The sequence below is a fragment of the Peromyscus maniculatus genome, chromosome 11 (assembly GCF_049852395.1).
Source record: "Peromyscus maniculatus bairdii isolate BWxNUB_F1_BW_parent chromosome 11, HU_Pman_BW_mat_3.1, whole genome shotgun sequence".
In the NCBI taxonomy this organism is placed as follows: Eukaryota; Metazoa; Chordata; class Mammalia; order Rodentia; family Cricetidae; genus Peromyscus; species Peromyscus maniculatus.
Window position 1 is genome coordinate 81,810,271 of NC_134862.1, and position 23,072 is coordinate 81,833,342.

The 23,072-nt window shown below is 51.3% G+C and overlaps 2 protein-coding genes and 1 long non-coding RNA gene across 11 annotated transcripts in view; 2 read left to right on the forward strand and 1 right to left on the reverse strand.

The window, feature by feature from the left end:
- The first annotated feature begins 1,038 nt into the window (after window positions 1-1,038).
- On the forward strand, window positions 1,039-8,270 carry Tagln2 (transgelin 2). Of its 2 annotated transcripts, XM_006990570.4 has the most exons (6): window positions 2,795-2,848; window positions 2,967-3,132; window positions 6,031-6,237; window positions 6,659-6,833; window positions 7,122-7,224; window positions 7,528-8,270. In XM_006990570.4, the coding sequence occupies exons 3-6, from the start codon at window positions 6,058-6,060 to the stop codon at window positions 7,667-7,669; spliced, it is 600 nt and encodes a 199-aa protein (XP_006990632.1). In that variant the 5' UTR covers window positions 2,795-2,848; window positions 2,967-3,132; window positions 6,031-6,057; the 3' UTR covers window positions 7,670-8,270. The 2 variants fall into 2 exon arrangements, with proteins under 2 accessions (XP_006990631.1, XP_006990632.1); XM_006990569.4 differs by lacking the exons at window positions 2,795-2,848; window positions 2,967-3,132 and adding an exon at window positions 1,039-1,196.
- A 5,206-nt stretch (window positions 8,271-13,476) lies between these two features.
- The window catches only part of Cfap45 (cilia and flagella associated protein 45), a 33,610-nt gene continuing 24,014 nt past the window's right edge, over window positions 13,477-23,072 (forward strand). Inside the window, exon 1 of one of the 7 annotated variants that reach the window (XM_076547993.1) lies at window positions 13,477-13,690. In XM_076547993.1, the coding sequence (XP_076404108.1) occupies window positions 13,655-13,690 (36 nt within the window). In that variant the 5' untranslated portion in view covers window positions 13,477-13,654. Of the gene's footprint in view, window positions 13,691-21,109; window positions 21,239-21,548; window positions 22,127-23,072 lie in introns of those variants that run through there. The other 6 variants (XM_076547995.1, XM_006990568.3, XM_076547994.1 and 3 more) reach the window with 6 other exon arrangements.
- On the reverse strand, window positions 18,470-21,016 carry LOC121821353 (uncharacterized). Of its 2 annotated transcripts, none has more exons than XR_013043402.1 (3): window positions 20,807-21,016; window positions 19,168-19,258; window positions 18,470-18,612 (listed from the first exon to the last, which is right to left on the reverse strand). It is a non-coding gene; the product is annotated as an uncharacterized LOC121821353 (long non-coding RNA). The 2 variants fall into 2 exon arrangements; XR_013043401.1 differs by having other exon boundaries at window positions 19,168-19,622.

Below are 23,072 nucleotides of genomic sequence, written 5' to 3' on the forward strand. Positions count from 1 at the left end.
CATTTAGTGAGTACTTATAACGTGTGGGTGGGACTTCCTGGGACCCTCGCCGAAGACTGACATCATTCCCTGTGTGCCGAGCGCTGCTCTATGCTCTTTCCGGGTGCGGTTTAAGTCTCCGCAGCTTTGAGTTTATTTTGTAGACTGGGCAACTAAAGCATAAGGCCGCCTTTTATAAGTGAGCGAAAGCCACACAGCAGGTAACAGGCGGAGCAGGTGAGGTGCCAGTGAAGGACGGGAAAAGCTTCCAGGTGGAGGAGCACCCGAAAAGGCCTGGGGCCCCGAAAGGACGTTCTATAGGTCTGAGTGGGGACTCTGTGGAATAGAAAACCCCAAAGGTCACTGTGGAACTGGCTGTTGTTGTTTTTAAATATCAGGCTCAACAGGGGACTCCCCCATAATGTGAAGAAAGAAAGAACACTGGTGGGTTTTTAAGTGGGGACTCCATTAATTGAAGCCTGAAAAAAAAAGTAGTAGGTGTTCTGGACACCTCTAAACTATTGCTCTCCACCCAAAGAGGCCGAAAAATGCCTGCCAGCTTCCTCCACGAAGCCCTTCCCCTTCTGATCTCTCCAAGATTTAAGGAGAAATGTCGGGTTATTAAACAGGAGATGGAAGGCAGGGAGAGAGAGAAGCCAGGTCTGAACCCCAGGTCCCAACCCCGACCACACCCCTTGGGCCCTGGGCAAGGAGTGACCTCACTGTTAGTTTTTGCCCAGGCTTGAAGTTAAATGGCGAGCAGAACCACGTGGGGGTGCTGTCCCGGCCTGCAGGCCCCCGTCCTGTCACACCCTACTCAATCCTGGGGGAAGGCTCTTCGTGTACCTCCATTCACCTTGCCAGTTTTTAAGCCTGCAATCGTGAGCTAACCTAGGTAGAAAGTTTCCTACTGGATTACAAGTCTATGGCTGTTGAGTGGAGGCTGAGTTCTCATGGATGGAGACCTTTGCAGCGGCGCCGAGAACTGACTCATTAGGTCCTTTAACCCCAATTCCTGCCCACTGACCACCTATCTTAAGCGCTCCAGCATTCCACAAGGCTGCGCCTTTAAACCTTCTCGGCTCTTGCCCCGCCCCTGGTCCGCCCCGTCTGAGGCGGGACCCTCCAGAAAACTCTAAGCCCGGCCGGGTCTTGAGCTCCACTCGCCACTGCAGCCCCTGACGTGCGTGTGTGCACTTGCCCAGCCCGCTTGGACGGTGAGCAGGACTGAGGGACCGGGGAAGGGGAAGGGGTGGGTGGGGGGGGTATGTGTGTGTGGTCTGTAGAGAGCTAGAGGCCAGCACTTGAGTGTAGCTCCAGGAAGCGTGGGGGTTGTAGACTGGCCGCCGCCAAGGGTCCTAACTGGGCGCTCCGCCCCGTGCTGTCAGGTCCGGTTCCCAAGCCTTGACTCTGCATTGTTGGGCAATTAAGTAAGGCGAGCTTTGCGGGTGCATAGACGGGGCGTCCGTCCCGACCCAAAGTCTCCCCCAAAAAGTCCCAAGCCCCAGCAGTCCGCTCCAGCGTCGAGTTCTTGGGGGAGAAGGAAGGAGGGAGTCCCACGTTCTCAGGCTGGCGGCGAGAATGGGATTCTGGCGCGCGCCCCGGTGCGCGTCTGCAATCCCTGAATTTACCGTGCGACCCTTTCACTTCCTGGTCCAGGAGCACGTGTGGGCACTACCTGCCTTCTGGGCCCTGGAGACCGCCCTTTTGCTCCCTCTCCTGCTAGTTGGCTTTTCTGGGTACTCGGGTTCACTACCTGGGGGTCACGGGTCTCGGTGCGTTACTTGCACAGTGGCCTGGTCTTCTGTGAAACCCTATCCCTCTCCTGGAGTGCCTTTGACCTCGGACATCTCGGGGCTGCAGCCCTGACTGCTCTCGGATGTGTCCTGTCTGGAGGGGTTGGCTGCTGTCCAAGCTCTCCTACCCTAGCCTGAGCCCCGCTGCCCCCTCCCGTGCCCCCTGCTGCTGGGAAAGCTGGTGGTTGCCGCGGGCGGGCGGGCGGGCTGCCCAGACCTGCGTCACCCCAGTGGCGGGAGGGCGGTGGGTGACTCATCCGCAGTAACGGCCCAGGGTGTGGCCGTGGGGGTGGGGGCGGCGGCTGAAGGGGCTGGACCTGCAGACCGGAAGTAGATTGCCTCCTTGCTGGGCTCTGCAGACCTCCCTATGTTCATACCAGAGAGGTACTGGGACACTTGGTATCAGCGGCGCAGAGGCAGCGGCGATGGAAAGTGGAGGTGCAGTGTGGGAGACCTGTGGCTGGACGGGCTCCCCTCGTCCTCCAGTTCAGAGCTGTAGTCAGGGACAGCGCCTCATTTCCAAGCCCCTCCCACTTTCTCCTGCAGTTCAGGGTGCACCTCCGACTGCCCGGCAAGGTTGGGACGGGTGAGCAGGGTGCTGTCGTTCCAGAGCCAGCAAATAGTCTTTGTCCTTGCAATCCCCTTGCGCACCCATGCCTTTACTGTCTATGACAGCCCCCAGGGGATGGGCCGCTAGTCTGTCTTCGAACCATCGCCTTGCCCTTCCAGATTGCCAAGGTGTGGGCTTTCTAGCTCAGAAACGTCTCTTCTAGACTTTGATTCAGCTTCTCTACTCACAAACTGCATAGGCCTTCCAGGTCCTCCAAAGCGGCTTCTTTGAGCCCGGCTATACCCAGAGAACTGCTAGGATCCCTCATGCCCCTTTGCCTAGAGCCTCCACCCAAGTCTGTGTGGAGTGGGTGTTCCTGCCTGGGGGGGCCCCCACCCTGCCTCCATTCTTATGTTTGGTACACAGAAGTCATGGCAACGGCCTCCACCCCTCCCCCTCCTCCTGAGCAGGCCTTGCGGCTTCCTGTTTGTGGAGCTTTCTCTTCTGCTGGGGACTCTAGGTGGTGAGGGGGCTGCCCCCTGGTGGGGGGGGAGGGTCTTCTCTAAGGCATCCCCTTAACCACAGTGTGCTACTACCCCTGGCCTTCTGCCTACCCATGTGGCATTTCTGTTTCTGAACAGTCTCAACTCACATGTGAGTTGGGAAGTTCCCTGTGTTCCATCCGCACGATGAGAGGAGAGTCCCCTCATCTTCCCAGTAAACACTCAGTCAAGAATTCTAAAGTCCGACCCTTCCCAGCTCGGTGTTCCCCTTGCCTTCAGCATTGACGCCACCAAATGGGGTGAGGTAAGCTGCCCGCGGCGGCGGCGGCGGGCGGCGGTTTGGGTGGAGCAAGGGGTTGGAAGGCCTTTTCTGGCCTCTCCTCCTCTCCCAGTTACTGTAACCTTGTAGGCCTGAGTGAGGATTGTTCCCAGGGCTGCAGTCGGCTCTGGAGTTCGCCACTGCCAGCCCACCCTGTAGGCCGTGCCCAGCTGTTGTCCTCCCTTGGGATACCCAGTTCTGGGCATCTCCCACACCTGTGTTGCAGCTGGACAGATGTCTGTAGCCCACCCCAGAAGGAGACTTGCTATTTTCTCTTTCTCTGAGGGAGGGCCGGGGTGGGTCTCCTGGGTGTAACTAGGGTGGGTCTCTCCAGCTGCAGCAGCCACAACCCATCAGCTGCCTGCCTGCCTGAGGGGGTAGAGAGAGAGACACACACAGCTGCCGGCCAGCCGGCCAGCCAGCCGGGCCTGGCTGGGAGAGCCTGGTCTGAGAACTCCGCCCCATGGCTCTGCCACTTTGGGGTTCCAGGGTCGTGGCCCCAGAGTGGCTGGCACAGAGACACTGCAGCTGGCGGCTGACAACCTCGCCAGCAGCTGTGTGCGGGCTTCAGAGCCAGGGGAGGAACCCTCAGTATTCACCTGTCGGGGAGGTAGATCTGGGGGGGGCGGGGACACTGGAAGGGTCTGTCTTTGGACTCCTTCTTAACCCTGGTGCCCGGGCTTCAGGCCCATCGGCTCCTTGGGAGCAGCCCCCAAGTGACAAGCGTAAAGCTGTTTCCAGAAGAGAGGTCCAGACATCGGGCAGGGAGAGGAGGCTTGCTTGTGATAGGAGCCTTCTTTAGCCCCCTCCCTTTCCCAGCCTGTCTTCTAGTCACAACACTACGCTTGTATAGACTGGGAACTGAGTAACTGCAGCTGGACTAGAGAGGGCGAGGATGCTGCCCCCCTTTCTGCCCAGGCCTCAGCTTCTCCACTCCCTCTACCTGCCTTCATCAAGCCGATGGTGTGTGTGTGGCCTGCGATGTGATGTGGGTCGGGACACAGCCTGACATTTATCTGGTCTGGCTGGCTGGGGGGAGGTCTCCTAATGAAGTTTAAAAATAGCTGATTTATGGGGGTGGGGGGTGGGGGTTCCTGCCGGAAATGTGGCAGCTGGATAACCCAGGGTAGGAAGGGGCAGCCATGTTGAAGGGTGGGGGAGGGGCCTGACCCGGCACACAACCTCTCTGCCCAGACTTAGGACATTATTGGAGACGGCCTGGCTTCTTGTATTTTGGCCGAGCGCCAGAGGCCATTGTGGGGGTGGTGGGAGTATTTAACCTGGGGTGCATGAGAGAAGGAACCAGAATGACTTCATCCCTTAAGTCTGACCTGGCTTGCAGCCAGATGTGGGCTCCCTGCCTCTCTCTGAATGGAGGCTCTTGTCCTGGGGATACCAGTTTTTGAAATGTCAGAGACATCCAGCTCTATTTCCAACTAGAGAGGAGGACCCCTACGCAGGGGCTGGAGTAGCCAGTGAGGGACAGGGCCCCTCCTCTGTTCCTGGCTCCCCTGCGCATCTGCAGCATCTCCAGGACTTAACTCCCCAGGTTCCTGGGTGGGGAACCTGTCAGTAAAGTGGTGGGTGGGGCAGGCTGCCCGAAGTGAAAGGCTGCCAACTCAGGCCTGTGGTCAGAAGCTACCGGTTCTTCCTAACCAAGGTCCTCAAGGAAAGTCAAACCCAGCTGTGTATACTGTTCTTTTCTCTCTCCAGGTTTCCCTGAAAACAAGGCCCAAGGCTCTGGATTAATTTCCCCTTTCTGCTGTAACAAACTATAAACTTAGCGACACACGGGCCGCTCTGATGGTTCTAGAGACCCGGGGGTGTGGGGGGGGGAGGTCTCACTGGCAGAGGTCCAGGTGCTGGTGGGGCTGGGGAGCTTGGGGAGAGTGCATTTCCTTTGCTTCTCTGGCTTCCAGGGGCTTTGCTTGATTCATGACCCTGAATGATCCACACCCTTCCTTCACCTTTCTCCTCTCATTCTGCCTGCCTTTTTCACTGACTGAGAATGAGACCTCTTTCGACGATGCTGGGTCCACCCGGCTGATACTTGGTAATCACTCTGTCTCCAAACGCTCCCCCCTACCCCCTTCACGCTTTTTTTTTTTTTTAAAACTATGTAAGGTGATATATCTCCCAGTTCTGGGAATTAGTATACGGACACCTTCGATGGTGAGAGGAAGGGGTTAGTCTGTCTACCACGATGCCTAGGAGAATTGGTTTGTTTTTTTTCTTACTGCTAGGTTTCTCACAGGAAATTCCCTTTGCCGGCTCAACCGTGGGCCTACCTTTTCCAGCATGCCCACCCAGACTGCGTTGGTCTCCCTCTGCGCTTCTTAGTCCCTGTCGCGTGATCTGAACCCTGCAGCTTGGTATTCATTGTGTAATGGTGTACACGGTCACCTTCCCTCCCTCTGTCCCCTTGATGGCACTGAGTAGTACAGGACCAAGGGCTTCATTCTCTCCTACAGTCCCTACTACAGACAGCAGCTGCTCAGTTAAAACCCTAGCGGTTAGGGGAAGGTGGTCCCGCTCACTCCCACTCTTGGCATAGCTCTCCCATAGGCTCTGTGTTCTTGTTTCCTGAATCGTTTCCTGAGGCTCTAAAGAGCAGGGCTGGAGGCTAGACGGACCTGTTTACATGTGTCGAGTTTCACGCTCCCAATGAAGAGCCGAACCTAAGCATTGACCCTATCCTCTGTTCCAGCGGGTCCTAGGCTTCATTGTAGACGTAGAACCGTTCCTTCAAGTGAAGTTTAGTATCTGTGTAGCCTCATTCCGGCCAGACTTCAGAGCCCTGCTGTGCCAGCTCTCTGGCCCTTTACGGGCGCCCAGTGTATTGTAAAATGTTGACCGTGGGCCCTGGTTATATCCTCTCCACAGCTCTTCACCGTCACCACAGCTGTCAGAATGGCCAACCGGGGACCTTCCTACGGCCTGAGCCGAGAGGTGCAGCAGAAGATTGAGAAGCAATACGATGCGGATCTGGAGCAGATCCTGATCCAGTGGATTACAACTCAGTGCCGCAAGGATGTAGGCCGGCCCCAGCCCGGGCGTGAGAACTTCCAGAACTGGCTCAAGGATGGCACGGTGAGAGCTAAGCGGGAGACGCAGGGAGAGCGGGGCCGATGCCGGGGCGTCAGAGACGGTTTGCCCCCAAGAAGGGGAGAAATGGGGAGTACAGACCCACGTGTGTCATCATCCTGAATATCTCCCTGGAGGCTGTTAGAGCCCCCATGCTTTCCTGCCTCTCCAGAGTAAAGGTCAAGGTGGATGTCCCTCTTGCAACAGAAGCTCATGGGTACCGGTAGAACAGCTGTTTGGAAAGAGGGTGTGAAGGTGAACTCCGGGCAGTGATTCCGGAGTAGCAAGGAAAGACTAAACACTTGCTCTTCCTCTGGGTTCAGAGGCAGGAGGGGACCTTGAGGCCTTCACCATGGGAAGGGACCTCTCTGGTTCACTGTCTTTGGTGCTCTGATCTTCAATCGGCATGTCCTCTCATCTCTTCCAGGTGCTGTGTGAGCTCATTAATTCACTATACCCTGAGGGGCAGGCCCCAGTAAAGAAGATTCAGGCCTCTACTATGGCCTTTAAGCAGATGGAGCAGATCTCTCAGTTCCTGCAGGCCGCTGAGCGCTACGGCATTAACACCACTGACATCTTTCAAACTGTGGATCTCTGGGAAGGTGGGCCAGGGCCCAGGGCTGTTACCCAGGAGACTAGGGGTTAGGATGGGCCATCTTTACCAAAGAAAAAGGATAAGTGGTGGGTTTCCTGAGGACAAGTGTGTGTGTGTGTGTGTGTGTGTGTGTGTGTGTGTGTGTGTGTGTGTGTGTGATGGAGGATGGGCCATACTGCAGGTTAGGGTGGGAACAATGAATTAAAGAGTTTAGATGCCAAGCTCATAGACAGGTGGAATCTTGGCATCTGGTACCGTATTTCCACTCAGGCAACGTAATCGTTTTTTCTTCCAGGAAAGAACATGGCTTGCGTGCAGCGGACGCTAATGAACCTGGGTGGGCTGGCGGTAGCCAGGGATGATGGGCTGTTCTCTGGGGATCCCAACTGGTTTCCTAAGTAAGTATCTGTGGGATAGTGATGGGACCCTGCTGGGACAGTATTCCTGCCCATTCCTGTCTGCAGAAAATAAGTGATGTCGCCCTAGAACCAGTCATTACAAAGCACCTTTAGAACTCTGGAAGGTGGGAGGAGGTATGGTGGCGGTGGCGGCAATGACTGTCCTTCTGGAGAGACAAAGAGATGCTTCTAGCCAGCCCAGAGGTCTTAAAGGCAGAGTGCATATCAGCGTACATGTTCAGAGAACTTACTGGGGTGGCTGGCCTCTGACTGCCTCCTAACTAGTACGTCCTCTCTACCCAGGAAATCCAAGGAGAACCCTCGGAACTTCTCAGACAACCAGTTGCAAGAGGGCAAGAATGTGATTGGGCTTCAGATGGGCACCAACCGTGGAGCATCTCAGGCAGGCATGACCGGCTATGGGATGCCACGCCAGATCCTCTGATCAGACATCCCCCCTGCCCCTGCCCTCCATGAATGGTTAATATATATGTATATATAAGTTTTAGCAGTGACATTCCCTGAGAGCCCCTGGATCTCTAAGCTCCCCTCTGCCAGGGTAGGGTCCAACCTATCTTGCCACCTCTGGCAGTGCCCGATGATTGCCTCTTTCTTTCTGGGCTTACTAATACATTCCTTCCCCACCGCTGTCAAAACTGGACCAACGTTTCCCCTGGGACCAAAGCCTCCTTCCCCCCAGTGCGCCTCTCTCTCCCTGACCTCTGTACTTTCAGTCCATTCCTTGGCCCGGAGTCTAAGATGCTGCCCCGTGCCTCTCGTACAGCTGCGGCTGCAGGGATTTAATTTATAGGGAGGAGCCTGCGGCTGTCACTCCAGCCACCGCTGGGCTGTACTTAGCACACATCTGGGCAGCTTTCCCATACAGAGGCCATTTCGGCTTCTTATTTTCCATTCCTCTCACTGTGGCTAAGGGGTGGGTGGAGCAGCCGAGACAGAGATGGAAGAGCTGCCCACCATGGTCTGGGGGCTTGAGGAACACAAGTTGGCTGATTTTCAATAAAGAATCTCATTCTTTTTTGGATGGAGTCAGGCTGTGTCTGGGGCCACTGTGCCCACTTTGGCGGGGCGGGGTGGGGTGGGGTGGGGTGGGGTGGGGTGGTCATACCAGGCAAGGAGGGGGGGGAGGGGGGGCAGAGTTGAAAGGTTGCAGGGCTGAGCCCTGTCTTTGTTTTCGTCCCCATCCTCTCTGTCATTTGGTTTGGGGGAGGACAGGTTGGGATGAAGAAAGGACAGGACCTCACTTGGGATAGGAGCCTTAATGCAGTTTATGTAAGCTGCGTTTGTAGGATGGAAGAACTTTATTCCTCAGTGGATTGGGCAGGTGACCTGCTGCTCCTGGCTGAGTCTTGACAAGTACAGGCCTAACCAAACAGGAGGCCCTTGAGGCAGACAGGGGGCAAGATGGCCCATGTTGGAGTAGGCTATTCCAGCGTGGGGGGCTGAAGGTGTGTGTGGGGGGTCACAGTGGCTGGGAAATGAGCAGGAATGAGTTAGCGGCTGTGGAGATGCCTTATCCACTGACCCCAAGCACCTGTGAGCTGCATTCCAGGAACAGCCTCGAGGCAGCTTTCCTTTAGATTTTGGCCTTGGATAAGAATCAACTTGGGGGTTACTCTGTCCCCAGCCCCACCCAGGAATGAGTGCTCGCAGCCTGTAGGCCTCCCATCCTTTCAAGGCTTCCTATGCTGACTCCGTGTCTTCCCATGGGGAACCTGAGGGACTCTAGGTCAGCTAATGCCTGACCCCTGCCCACCCTCACTAGCCAGTCCCAGGGCCGTGGTCTCTAATGTCTGTCTCCCTTTTCCTGCTTTGATACCACCCATCTCTTGCAGAGCAGAAAGCCACAGCACTGTGCCTGAGACTCGGCTAATGCAGCAGTTTGTAACCAAAGAACTTTGTCTCCTGCTCCCTCCCTGCCTCACTGTTGTCTGTCTCTTCCTAGAAACACCTACTGTGTGCCAGACACCATGCCGTAGTTTATAGCCGTCAGTCAGCCCCATGGCTTTCTGCCTTATCCTGACACCTCACTATGGAAGAGATAGCATTTTCTTGCCTGCTGCACTCTCAGGGATGTGGCACAGATAAGACAGGCTGCAGCCTCTGTGTAAATCTCCAGGGGGTTAGCCGGCGCTCCTTTATCTCTCCTTCAGAGAGGCTTTATGGACTACCAGCCTGCGAGAGTGATGTCATTGCAGAGAAAATACTGAATTCACTGATTTTTTTTTTTTTTTTTTTAAACATCCTTCCCCTGATTTAACTATTTAGAGCTACAAACTGTTGTCAACACACTGCAGTTTTCTGGGACGTGATATGCCTCAGCACTAACACTGTCTGGTCCCAGGAGATTCTTAAAGAAGTCCAGGAGGTGGATGTTACCTTGTTACTTCCCCCATTCTACCCCCTGGGTCTCACAAAGGGCAAGAAGCTTAGCCCAGGCCACCTAGCGGTCACATGAAGGAGCAAGTATTTGAGCACTAAGTCAACCTGGCTGAGCCCTACCTAAGTCAGCCTGTGCTGTTACGGGCTCAGCCACAAATGGGGGTGTGGAGGGACTGGGGAATGAATGTAAAATGGGGTAATAGGATACTGTTCCTCATTCTGTAAACCAGAGAGGATGATCTTTCCTGAGGCTCCTGTGAAGATTGTGCAAGCCCAGAATGGAAAGGACTTATGTGGTGAATGCTTGTAAAGGCCTAAGAAATGAAGGGATATGGGATCAAAGGTAGGCTTTGTGTGCACAGAGGACTGGGAGGTTGCTGATGCCCATTGGTGCTACAGCCCATCACCACAGTACTGCTGAATATGATCAAAGAAGCTTCAGCTGGCCCTGTCTCACTCTAGAGTAACATTTCCAAGGCAGTCACCAGTGGGGTCCAAGAGATGCTCATTTTTCTTCTGGCTATGATCTCCAATTGCCAAGCTTGGGAGAAGAATCTCAATATCTCTTCATCTCAGTAGACATTCAACTCCGTCCTGGTTAGGTTGGATTTGTGTGTGTGTGTGTGTGTGTGTGTGTGTGTGTGTGTGTGTGTGTGTGTTTCCCACAGTGGGAAAGTGGTCCTGGGAGATAACAAAAAGCAGACTGACCAAGCCATGAACAGCAAGCCAGTAAGCAGTGTTCCCCTGTGTATGGCCTCTGCTTCAGTTCCTGCCTCCAGGTGCCTGCCTGGGGTTCCTGTCTTGACTTCCCCCAATGGACTGGGACTATGGACATGTGAAACAAATAAATCCTTTTCTCACCAAGATGCTTTGGTCCTGATGTCTTTATTACAGCCACAGACAGCAAACTAAGACAAAAACCCTTTGGGGACTAGCATCTTAAGATCTTGTATCATTTTCTGTTTGCTTTTTAGCTTTTGGTTCCCCGCTGAGGCCAGTTTCCCTCCTGATTTGGCTCTTCTAGTTTTTCCTGGCACCCTTTCAAGCCCTGGAGCCCAGAATGGGTCCCAACCCCGATGCCAGGAGAAACAGCTCCTTTGTACAATGTCCCCTCTGCCTGTCATCTCCTAGCACCCGTCCTTTGTGGCTTTCTGTATGTATTTTGTAACTGATACTGCAGGAAGAGTCCAGCCACCTAAAACAGCCTCCTTGGAGGTCTCTGCGCGGTTTACCCTTTTGTCTCCTCAAAGCTTTGCTCCAATAGCGCCATTCCTGAGCACCCTACTTAAAACTGCACACCGCCTCGGCCTGCATCCCTCCTCCTTTCCTGCTGCCATTTATGATGGTCGGAGAGCCAATGTGTTTAACTTACTCATTTCCAGCCTCCGCCCATAGAATCCACACTGCGCAGAGGCAGGGTTTTATCGGTTTTGTTGATGCCGAGAGGTGCCACAGGTGCTGGGTAAATATTTGCTGGCTGAATAAACGAACGACTGTCATACCACCTGCTTGCTCTCAAATCCCCTTGCCCGGTAAGCTAGTGCCCAGCCAGCCCAGGGGCACAGCCACTCTGCCTCCCATCAGACCTGAGATGGAACCAAGCCCCACTGTCAGCTCCCATACTTCCCCTGCGCTAATTTTCACGAAGCAAAACCCCAAGAAGCTTCACACTCCCTACTGCCAGAGAAGCTGCGAAGTGGATGGAGGGTAGTGTATGTGTGCAAATGGAAGGCAGAGTGATGACTTGAGATGGGGGGGGGGATGGGGAGTGGGAGGCGCACCGGAAGAAGAGGGCAGAGTCAACTTTCCTTCATTTACTCTGCCTTCATCCATGAAGCGGAAAATCACTGGGGAGGCGTAGAAAAAGTAGGCGTGGCCCTTGGTGGCCAATAGAAGGGAGGATTAGAGAAGGGCAGCAGGGAGGAGGAGGAGGGTTTCAGAAGCTCCACCCAGTTTGGCTTGCCGGTGTGAAAAATCGAAGGTCTGTGCTGTCCCTGTGTGAGTGTGTGTACTCAGGTGTGTGAGGACGGCCAGACCAAGGCTTAGGGGCCCCAGGTGGGAGAGATGAATCTGTGTGAAGAGAGCACCTGTGAGTGCCTGTCTGCCCAGGGTGGAGGGTGGCAGGTAGACAGAGGTGTTGGTCCTGCATGCGTGCGTGCGTGCGTGCGTGCGTAGGCATCTGTGTGTTTGTCCACCAGGGAGAACAATAGGCACCATTCCTGCGCCTTTTGCTGTTTGAGAACTTGGCAAAGGGCCCAAGGAGCAGTGGAACAGGGAGAGGGCTGGGAAATAGGACCCTAGGGAAGGAGACAATAGAGAGACCGGGATTAAATTTGTTGAAGAAAGGCTAAAAGCGTGAATTAGTAACTGTCTCTTTGCAAAGAAGTAGGTTTTAGTCCCAGTGGCCGGGGAGGAGGATTACAGAAAAATGCCCTAAAGTTGCATCTAGAGAAATTTAGGTTAGACAAGGAAAAATGATACTCTTGCCTCTAAAGGTTATTAGCCTCTGGAATCTCTCAAGGGTCAGAAGGAATGTCTTCAATAAATAGGACAAATCTCATTTCCTAATGGAAGAAAAATGGGCAGTTCTGCCCGGAAATGCTCAGATACACAACCCCCCCCCTTTTTTTTTCCATGTGTGTGGTTTTCAACACTTACTGCACTTACTGAGTTTCTATTTCAGACCTTACAGGGTAAATTATTGATACATGACCTCTTTGCTCAAAGACTGTGTGCTCCTGAAGGGAGGTAACATACAGATGTGAGCCGTGATGATTACTGAAGCCAGTGACACATGCCTTTGAGGAATGTATGCAGGACTCTATGGGAGGACTCTCTTGTCAACTCCTCAACACCCTGGAGAATTCCTGAATGCCATGGGGATCAGAGGTCACCTATATCAAGAATTATCTGCCCCCCTCCCATCTGCCCAAGGAAATATGGGAGCCTACTAGGGAGACTTTTGAGATAATGAACAGTCACTGACTTTGTGGTCAGAGGTCAAGTGTCTGTGGGTGGAGAGGGGTTAGGCTTTTCTTTGGGATGGACACAGACAAAGAGGCGTACGAGTGAGAACCAGGGATCGGCACGGGCAGACAGCCTAACATCACTAGAACCTGAAGTGGGTGTGGAGAGGTGATAGAAGCATTCCATCAGACACCTGGGCTGTCATTCTACTGTCCTCCCCTTTGGCTAGAATCTGACTTTTCAGTTGGTTTTCTAGTAGGGAAATATGGCTCCGTGTGTGATAGAAGCGTGACGATGGTGAAGGCGATGATAGTGACCATCATTTTTGCTATGCGCTATGCTAGGAACTCTATGTTTTGGATTTATTCTTTCATTATTACAAATAGTAGTCCTTGAACATCTTTTCAAAGTTGTGGCACCCGTTGCATTCTGGGGGTGAGGGCTCTGCCATTAACAAGACAAGCAATCTCCTGAAAGGGTTAAGAAAGACATTGTTTGGCTCCAATAACTCATGTGCTAGCTGTTGCTGGGATGAGAAGTCCACGAGGAGAGGGCACCAACACAAAATATGAATCTTCCCCATTTCACAGAGCAGGACACGTAAGCTCACAGAGTAACAGTGACTCGCCCAGCCAAACTAATAGACCGACTGAAACCTGAACTCTAGATAGCAGAAGTCCAAGCTAGTGCTCACCCCGTTGTGGGGTTCCCCTGTGAAATGACTGACCCTGAAGAAGGGTTCAGCCTGCAGCTGGCTCGGGCTGTGGTTTTCCTGTGAGTGGAGGCCAGGGCCATAGAGGAGGAAGGGAGAGGGAGGTCAGGCTTGGCAAGAGGTACAGGAAGTTCAGCTCTGCACCAGCCACCTCTCCAGTCAAATGGAGAGCTGGCTGCTTTGGAGAGGAATCCGACAAGAGCGCCTGAGGCGCAGCCCCTGGATCCTGCTTCTGCAGGTTTCCTGCTCAAGGCAGCCTGACCTTCTTAGACCTCCCTCAGATAGCCCCATTTTTACCTCCAGCGACAGAAACCCCAGCGACCACCGAGACTGTGCTTTCAAGACACTTGGATGTTTATTGATCCCAGAGAGGTTTGTCACCTCCTGGTAAGGCTTTAATATTTTCATATCCTTTGGAGAGAACAGAAAAACCAAAACTTAGGGAGTGTGAGTGATTTGCCTGGAGTCCTACCGTTCCCCAGAGCAGGAAGCATACATTACATATCTTCCCTTGGCTCCTGGTTCTCAGAACCAAAAAGCGTTACAGCCAGAAGGAGCTCAGAGTTCAGGATTTTGAACTGTGATGCATGAACTAGAACCCAGGTTTCTAGACGCCTGGCCATCAGTTGATGTTGAAAGCCAAGCATCCTTGGAGCTGGGGCTGGCTATAGACCTTAGGGAACACAGGATGGTGGATTCTCCGATCGATCACCAGGAGCTCCACCTTGCTGAACACATCCCGTTCTCTAAGTGATATCCTCACACTCCAGCTTGGGACTCAATGGGACGCCAGTGAGAAACGCAGATTCCAGCCGACTTACTAGAGCTATAGACCCAGAACCTGGGTGGAGATTAAATCAAATGGACTCCTCCTTAATTTTCAGTCCGTATATCCCAGAAGACTGGAAAAAGTTTCTCTAACAAGAAAACAGAGGTCTTGGAAGAGCGCTGGCCTGAGCCAGGAACAGCTGTCCTACCCCCTCAACCCTAGCTCTGTTTGGTGACTGTGGTGGGGTTGCCAGGGGAACCAGCCTGTGCAACTTCCTGGCTTTGGTGGTTTTTTTTTTTTCTCCCCCTCCTTGGCCTTATCTCAGCATCCGCCATCCAGTCCAGGGCTGTGTGCTGGTCACGTAGGAGGGAAGCTGGTGCCAGGCATGTCCAGGACACCAAGGGAACATTGGCCCAAGTGCTGGATGGGTAGGGGGGTGGCGCTGTGAAGTTCAAGAAGCCAGGGAGGGGTGGGTAGGGGCACAGTTTAATTAATGTCTTTCTCTGTGGCCTGGGAGGTACCCGCCAAATGGTGATGTAGGGGAGGGTGGTGGTAACTAACAAGGGTCTCTCTCTGTCCTGACTCTGATGTCTCGACTCTTCTTTCATCCTCCCCTTTGGCGTCTGCTCCCCTCTCTCTCTCTTCTCTAGACCCAAAGTCTCCAGCCCCAAGGACCCCCAGTGGTCCCTACTTCCACCCCTGACACTGACATCCCTGCCCCCACAGTCCTATGCTCTTCTGTTCTCTCTGTTTGGTTCCAGATTGCTTCCTGCGTTTCAGGCTCTCCTCTCTCCCTGCCTCGGCTGGGTCTCTTGGGCGGTCGTTAAGAACAGGAAAGAGAAAGGGAGTTTTGCAGACAGATGGAAAGCAGTTAGCAATTTAAGTAAAGTAATTCGTGCGCGTTTAAGCATTTATTTATGTTTTGAGCCTTACTTTGATTTCAAAAGAATTTAGGGTGGTTTGGAGAATTTAAGTGTTCCGGGAAAGGGGATGGTGACGCAGCTCTCAGGCTTCATGCAGCTTAGTAGAGAGGGTAAGATCCATTCCTGGGTCCTGATGTTTGTACTACACTAAGGACACGAGTCCCCCTCCCCACCCCACCCCCCACCCCACATGGCTGGGAGGAAGAAAATACTGCAGACTGATTTTGAGCATGGTCTTATCTTCATACCTCCCCTCCTCCCCGGGGTGGGGGCTATTATTCTTTCCCAGGAGGAAAACAGGCCCAGGCCAGGGTCAAGCCTTGGGAGACTCTCAAGTCATTGCTGTCCTTTTCCATTCTGTTCTCCCAGGGGACACAGCATGGGGGAGCTCCTTCTGGCCCTCCAAAATGGAATTTTGGCTGGGAACCAGACTTAGGAAAAAGAGCTTTACTGGGGAGAAAATGGATACCCCTAAAATGGAAGCAAAGGCTGTCGAAAGGGATGGGACAGGCCCAGGGAATAGAGGGGACTCCTGGACTCAAGAACTCCCAGGTCTGAGTATAGAAGATCAGAAAGACAATGCCAGAGAGCCATATGCAAGGAACACAAACCCCTCTACAGGAATGCGGAGTCCCTTCACATTCTCGGCCCATGCCCAGCTATCCCATCCCATTTCCTTTCTCACCTAGCTTTAGAGTGTGTCATGCTAGTGGGGGGACGCCAGCTTCCCCACTTCATTTCAGAGGGGCCAGAGGAAGGGGAAGACAAGGAGTAGCAGAGAATCAGTCTCCCTTCCCATTGCTCTTAGACAGGAGATACGCTTAAGTGAGAAGCCAGACTTTATTTTAATAGCCCTGCTGGGCCATGTCTCCCAGGCTCCTCCAGCTAACTATGCTTATTCATCATGGAGTCAAACTTCCTATGTCTCCTGCCTCAGCCAGTGTGGGGAGCATCTCAAGGGCCAGCAGGGTGACTGGCCAGGCACCCTTCAAGGCTCCAAGGGATGAGACGGCTGTTCCAGGGCCAAGTCCAAACCAGAACTGGCAGGCTGTGTGCTCCAGCCCCTGGCCTCCGCGCTTCTCCTGGATCCTGACCCCTGGCTGGCGACCTAGGCCTTATTCTGGGACTTCCCTGGGAGTGGTGCCCTGGGAGGAAGGGTTAGGCAGCAGGAGGCGGGGTCAGGGTTGAGCAGGGCAGCGGTACCCTCCCTCTTCTTCTAGCTCCTTGGCTTTTTAACCCTCCTCACCGCTCTCACCACTGGGCTTGCTGGACAGTGAGGACATGAGCAGAGGAGAGTGAAGAAAGGATTGCTTAGGGGGGTGGTGGGGGGGTGGTGGGGGGGAGGGGTAGAAGGAAAAGGACTCCAAAGATGTAAACGTAGAAATAGCTGGAAGAAGACAGAAAAGGGTATTGAGGGGATGAGTGGGCAGGGTTGGGGGAGGGAGGCAATCACGTGAAGCCTTACTCGATAAGGGTAGGATACTGCTGTGCTTTTGAGCCAAGTTTTGCTGAGAAAGAAAAGAAAAAAAGAAAAAAAAAAAGAGTACTTGGTTTTGTGAGGCCTGAAGCTTATGTAGTTTTGGAAGCTCCAGTTGAGATAAGCAATACGAAGTTATTAATCCAAAATTAGATACAGAAACAAACACTTGGAATAATAAACAACGCTGGAATAATTATAACCTTTAGGCATTGTGGAAAATGTCACAAAAATCTCCACCCCAAGAGGAGTGATATGCTTTGTGAAGGGCCTTCCACTCCCCACCCCTCAGTCTCTTCACTTGATCATTATAACCTGAGTAAGACAACCCAGTCTTTCCTGGGATGTGGATTGATCAACATTTTTATTATTATTGATAGATTAGGATGTTCCACTTCACCATTTGTTGTAGGCAAAATCATGTCGGATGTTATTGTTGTTGTCAAATTTGGGGAAATTTGTACTAAATTTCTTTCTTGTAGGAGTTGTAGGATTTCAGTGCATTGTTCAGTAATTCATCTTAAGTGTTCTTTGAATTGATGACTCTCATTAATCAGATTGTGGCTGGTCCTCCTCTTGCTGTGCTAATATGGGTTTCATGCATTCTCTATCATTGCCAATGCTTTATATTAAATCAACAAGGAATTTAACATTCTCCCAATGTTGGTGCCATTTTCTTCGTCTTGTTAAGTGGATTACTACACACCCTAAATTTAGTCTTCTTATTCCTTCAAATTTCATCTGTTCCTCTTTTAGAATCACCTTTCTTGTGGTACAATTTAAAAATTGTTTTAATTTGCTCCTCAATTCCAAAGTAATTCCTACTGATTTCATGGCTTTTTTTTTCTTCTATATGTTTCGTGAGCTGTCCATTTGAAGTTAATTTAATGTCTTTCAACACATACACTTAAAGTCATAAGAAGGAAATATATTGCCCATATATATCCAAATCAGAAATCTTTTAAATTTGACTTGCATGATTGACATTTCCAAAAATAGGCATCTAGGATGTAGGTCAGTGGTAGAGCACTTTCCTGGGATGCCTGAGGCCCTGAGTTTGATCCTCAGTTTAAGGAGATTGCTCAGTGGGTAAAAGTACTTGCTGTAAAAGCTGGACCGACCTGAGCTTGATCCCTGGATGTCGTAGCCCCCATTGGTATTCATGGCACTCTTACATGGAGATGGAAGGCAGAGACAGGAGAATTACACCACCCCACCCCACCCACGCCCCTACGTGTGTGTGTGTGTGTGTGTGTGTGTGTGTGTGACAAGTATATAAATAAACAAAAATAGCAGTCCAAAATGGAATAGCCTCATCAGCCCCTTCCCCTTAGGGCACAGGGAACTATGCAGAAGAGGAGGTTGAAAGATTGTAAGGGTCAGAGGTGATGGATGACACCAAGGAGCAGTGTCTTCCAGACACAGCGGGACTGACGCACCTATGAACTCACACTGAGGAAACCGTCTTCCAGACACAACAGGACTGACGCACACACAAACCCATGAAGGCAGTCAACATGGGGCCTGCACAGGTCCAGGCCAAATGGAAGAAGTGGACATGAGTTCCCATCCCTAACCAAGAAGCTATCTCCAGTTGACAACCACTCATAAAGGAACCATTAGTTTTCCCAGTGGAGTCTCACTGGGCATACAGGCCACTAGTAAGGCCAGGCCCCATGCCCAGCAGTAGATGGCCATCACAAAATGAACTCAATGGCATTATTTTTTTGTCTCATATTGCTTTGTTTGGACATTTTACCTCCTTACTGGTCTTTTGCTTGTATATTATGGTTTCTGATTTTTTGTTGTTGTTGTTTTGAAACAGGGTTTCTCTGTGTAACAATCCTGGCTGTTCTGGAACTCCCTTTGAGGATGGCCTCAAACTCACAGAGGTCTGCCTGTGCCTACCTCTGCCTCCTGAGTGATGGGAATAAAAGCATGTGCCACTATTGCCAGAGTGATTTTTGTGTTTGTACTTATTTATTTATTTGGTGTGTGTGTGTGTATCTGCATGCATATATGTTTCTCATGCTTTTTCTTTCTTCCTTTTTTGTTTTATTTGTTTATTTTATTCATTTGTTTTCTAAAGAGAGAGAGAAAGGTGTGGCGTTGGAAGGTTGGTTCAGGAAGTGGAGAAGATCTGGGAGGAGAGAAGGGAGGGGAAGCTGTGATCAGAATATATTGTATGGAAAAAATATTTTCAATAAAAAGAAGCTCCAAATAAAATCATAAATACATTAAAATGGACTTCAAAGCAGCATAGTCCATGTTTTAGCATTTTCAATAAATTTTATTTATTTATTACTTCAAATCTTTGAAAATATAGTGCAGGGTATGGAAAGATGGATCTGTGGTTAGGAGCACTGACTGCTCTTCCTGAGGACCCAGGTTTGATTCCCAGCACCCACAGGGTACATCCTAACTCTCTGTAACTCCAATTCCAGGGGATCCAACGCCATCTTCTGGCCCCCAAGGGGTACTGCAGGCATGTGATGCACCAACAATTATCATTATATACATGCACATAAAAATAATAAGTAAGAAAAGTGTTCAAAAAATTGAGAAGAAAATACGTCACAGAGCCCTTAAAATACCCTTGTTATGCTTCATAGTGTGGTAGGCTGCATGAAGCACACCCTTCCAGCACACTGCCCGAACGTCCACCTCTTCATCTCCAGAACTTGTGAATACTCACCTTACGTGGCAAAAGTGGTTTTTATCAGAAATGATTAAGTCAGGGAGCCTGAGGTGAGGGGTGACCTTCACTCTTCTGGGTGCACAGAGTCCTGAAAAATATCAGAGAACATTTCCCAGCAGAGGGGGATGTAACTGTTGCAGAACTGCCAGAGACAGTCAACAGTGTTGCCTTTGTGGATAGTGGAAGGGTTCATGAGCCAAGGAAAGGGGGCAGCCTTAGAAACGCCGGCACCTCTAGGAAGAACGCATCCCCGCTGACACTTTAATTTTAGCCCAGTGAAACCCACATCAGACCCCTAAACTGTAATAAATTCGTGTTTATTTAAGCTCCTAAATTCGTGGTGATTTGTTATAGCGGCAGTGGAAAACTAAAACACAGGACCTGGATAGCTTTCAAATGAGAAGACTGCGTCATTGTGCTTAGGAAAATTCGGGTGACTTGCCTTTCAGGGACTGTAATAAAGAAATGCAAAGAGAAAGTATCAGCGAAGGAGAAATGCAAGTAGCCAACCAGTTTGGGCGCCCTGGGGCAGCTTTTCTCTGATGAACCATACGATGTACATATAACTATGTATGTTTCATCGCTGTGTATCTTTCCGGACACAGAGAACTTCAGTGTTTGCTAAGCATGAATGCAGATGGAAACCCCACTTAACATTTTGTCCTAGTCTTACTTGTATGTGGTGTACGCATGGTGTGCAAGCATGTGTGTATGTGTGCTTGCATATGTGTTCAGATACATTGCATGAGTGTGCATGCATGCAGAGCCTGGAGGCTGGTGTTGGGTGTCCTCCTCATTGGCTCTCCACCTTATATATCGAAGCAAGAGCTCTCACTTATACCCAGAGCTTGCTGATTCTGTTAACCTAGGAAGCCAGATTGCTCTGGGACCCCATCTCTGCTTCCTGGGATTTGGGACTGTCATACCCGCCATACCCATCAGGCAGCTATGTGGGTTTTCCAGATCTGAAATCTGGGGCTTCAGGCTTGAGTGGCACACGTTTTTATCCAATGATCCAGCTTCCCATGCCCACTTAGAGCTTTACGGCATTGATGGCTAGAGGAATATTTTTTCCACAGACTGGCTTCTGGCTTTGTTCATTCCCAACCTTGTTTTCCCTCCCTTTTCGAATCCTTTAGCCATCAGGCATCACGGCACAGTCATATGGAGAATATGGCTGATAAAGTTGCTGCCTGGAAGTCCAGTGAGTTGACTTAGTAGCCTGGTGGGATGAGCGTTCCAGGAAGCTTTCCTATTCTAGAAGAGTCTTAACTGGACACGCAAGTGATGGAAACCACACCAACATGTGTCACTAGACCCAGAGCAAATGTTTCTTTAAATCAACTTACGTCGCACAAATACGTGATGAAGCAGACATATTGCTCAGGGCTTTGCTATGAGCCTTAGGGTGCCTCATGCGAGCAGCAGGCCCTGGAGCAAGGCGCTGTTAACTGTGAGCTACATTCAGACACTGGGGAGTGATTTCCCTGCAGTGCATTCTGTCAGCCATTCCTCCCCGCCTTTACCCCTTTCCTGTAGCACGGCAGGCTGAGTTGTGAAAAGCACACGTGTCTTGTTTTGCCGTTGCCTCTCTTGGCCTCACTTCTCCATCTTTGGTTACCGGGCTAATACTTACCTCCGAGAGGTGTGGTTAGGAATTGGATTCCAAAGGAGATAAGAGTGGAGGAATCTGGGGAATGAACTCTAGCTTTCTGGATTAAGCAGCAGCAGCAGGAGCAGCAGGAGCAGCAGCAGGAGCAATACACCTCTGAGAAAGAAAGAAAGAAAGAAAGAAAGAAAGAAAGAAAGAAAGAAAGAAAGAAAGAAAGAAAGAAAGAAAGAAAGAAAGAAAGGAAAAAAAAATCCAAAAAAGCTTCACCTGGTTGGTGGGAGATTTTGTGAGGAGTGGGGCATGCAGGATCCCAGGTCTGCTCAGTTCTGTCCTGCAGATGGGGAGGCATGGGGGACCAAGGCCAAACTGGGTGAATCTTAAAGCTCCTGAAAACATTTACAGTAGGTGAAAGGCAGGTTCCCCTAAGCTGGAGCCGTGGATTTTGACGTCATTTAGGTAGGACTTATATTTTTCGTTTATTTACTTATTCATTGAGATGGAGCTTGCTATGCTGCCCAGCCTGATTTTTGAACTTCCTGTCTCAGATTCCCTGTCTTTTCAATGAACTCCCCCAGATCTCAGAGCTACAGCTTGTGAGACATACACATACACGTCTTCGGGGCTAGCTCGCTCTTTGGTCTAGTCAGACTCCCTCCTACTGTGAAATTTGTTTGGTTTAATGCTGCCTGCTTCTCTGCAGCCTGAACTCTCATCAGGTTTGGTTTGGCTCCTCCTGGAAACCCGGAGCAGTAACCATGGTAACCTAGGGTGGGTGGAAGGGTCTGTGAGGGAAAACCGCGACTGGGGCCTGGCTCCTGGGCTCCTTGATAGTGGAGCCCTCCTGGGCCCATGGAAAGTAGGCCTTTTAAAGTTTGAGCCTGACTTAAATTAAGTCAAAGCCAAAGTGGACGTCAGGGGCATATCCAAGGGGCTCAACCTTCAAGAGCCTTGTTCCTGCTCCACTGTAGGGCGGGAAAAGCTTGAGGGAAGGGTTCCTGCTTCTAAACTACCTTGTGACTGCCCCAGGAACTGGGAGGGGCGGGGTATGGGGCGGGGCTAAAGCGCGGACGGCGCAGTTCTTGGTTGCTATGGTAACGCGTCATCTCCCGCGGAGCCAGTGGAGGCGCTTGCAGCCGAAGCCGTGGCAGAGATGGTGAGGCTCTGGGTAGCTATAGCTCCTGAGTCCTGAAGTGGATTGGGGCTCTGAGGGGGCAAACTGGGCTTTTCTCTGAGAGGCTGGGGAGGACAGGAAGTTATGGGAGTGAGGACCGGACCACTGTGGAAACGCAGTAAAGGAAGTCCAGAGGCGGATTCAAAAGACTTAGTACTGATTGGCAACCTCGGGTAGGGTTGAATGGGGGATGTGCTGCACCTTTTCCCATCCCATTGGGCTGGGTCCTCTTGGGTTGTGGGATGTGATGTGGAGAAAAGCACCGGTAAGAAGGCCAGATGATGGGGTCGACGACCCGCTATGCAGTTAACCAGCAGGGTGATCATGGGAAAAGCACCTAATGTTCTAGAAGAACCCTCGGTTCTCAATTGTGTGGGGGTGACTTAGGATCATTCAGTGGGCATGCCATAAGCATTTGTGAATGGATGGATGGATGGATGGATGGATGGATGGATGGATGGATGGATGGATGGACGAACGAATGAATGAGGAGGATCTCAGGTTTACAAAGTCCCGGGGAATGATTGGGGTAAGTTGGAGAGTCCTGAGATTCCTTGAGCTGGGGTGGACTGCCATGGTCATAGACTGAGAAAATCAGCAAGACCTGGTAGGAGCCATGAAAGCCTGGACCTGAGTGTGTTGGTTCTGAGAGGTTAGGGGAGGCTGTGGACAGGTGTTGGAGCATACAGTTACTGGGACTTACTTAGAATGTCTGGCGAGCTGGGTGGCTAAAGGGGGTAATTGGGTTGTATTTGTGGACACACTTTAGGCTCAGAGGCTGCCTTGCTTTTGTGGGGTTTAGTGGATTTCAGAAGCTGGTTAATTATGAAAGAAGTCTTCAAGTTCCCAGCTTGAAGTGTAGTGATAAGAATCCCTTCCAGTTGTACATTTCTCTGATTGTCTCCCCTCAACACAGCAGTGTGTGTGTGTGTGTGTGTGTGTGTGTGTGTGTGTGTGTTGACTTGGCACCATGCCTGGTATCTAAGGACAAGTGCTAGATGTCAGCTCATCTCTCCTGTTTCAAAAGCATCCTTTTCCCAAGCACTCATGAATCAGAAAGTTGCAACTGGACTAGCTAGATTTGTGGGCTGCATAGATCCCAAGCCCAGAGACTTCCAC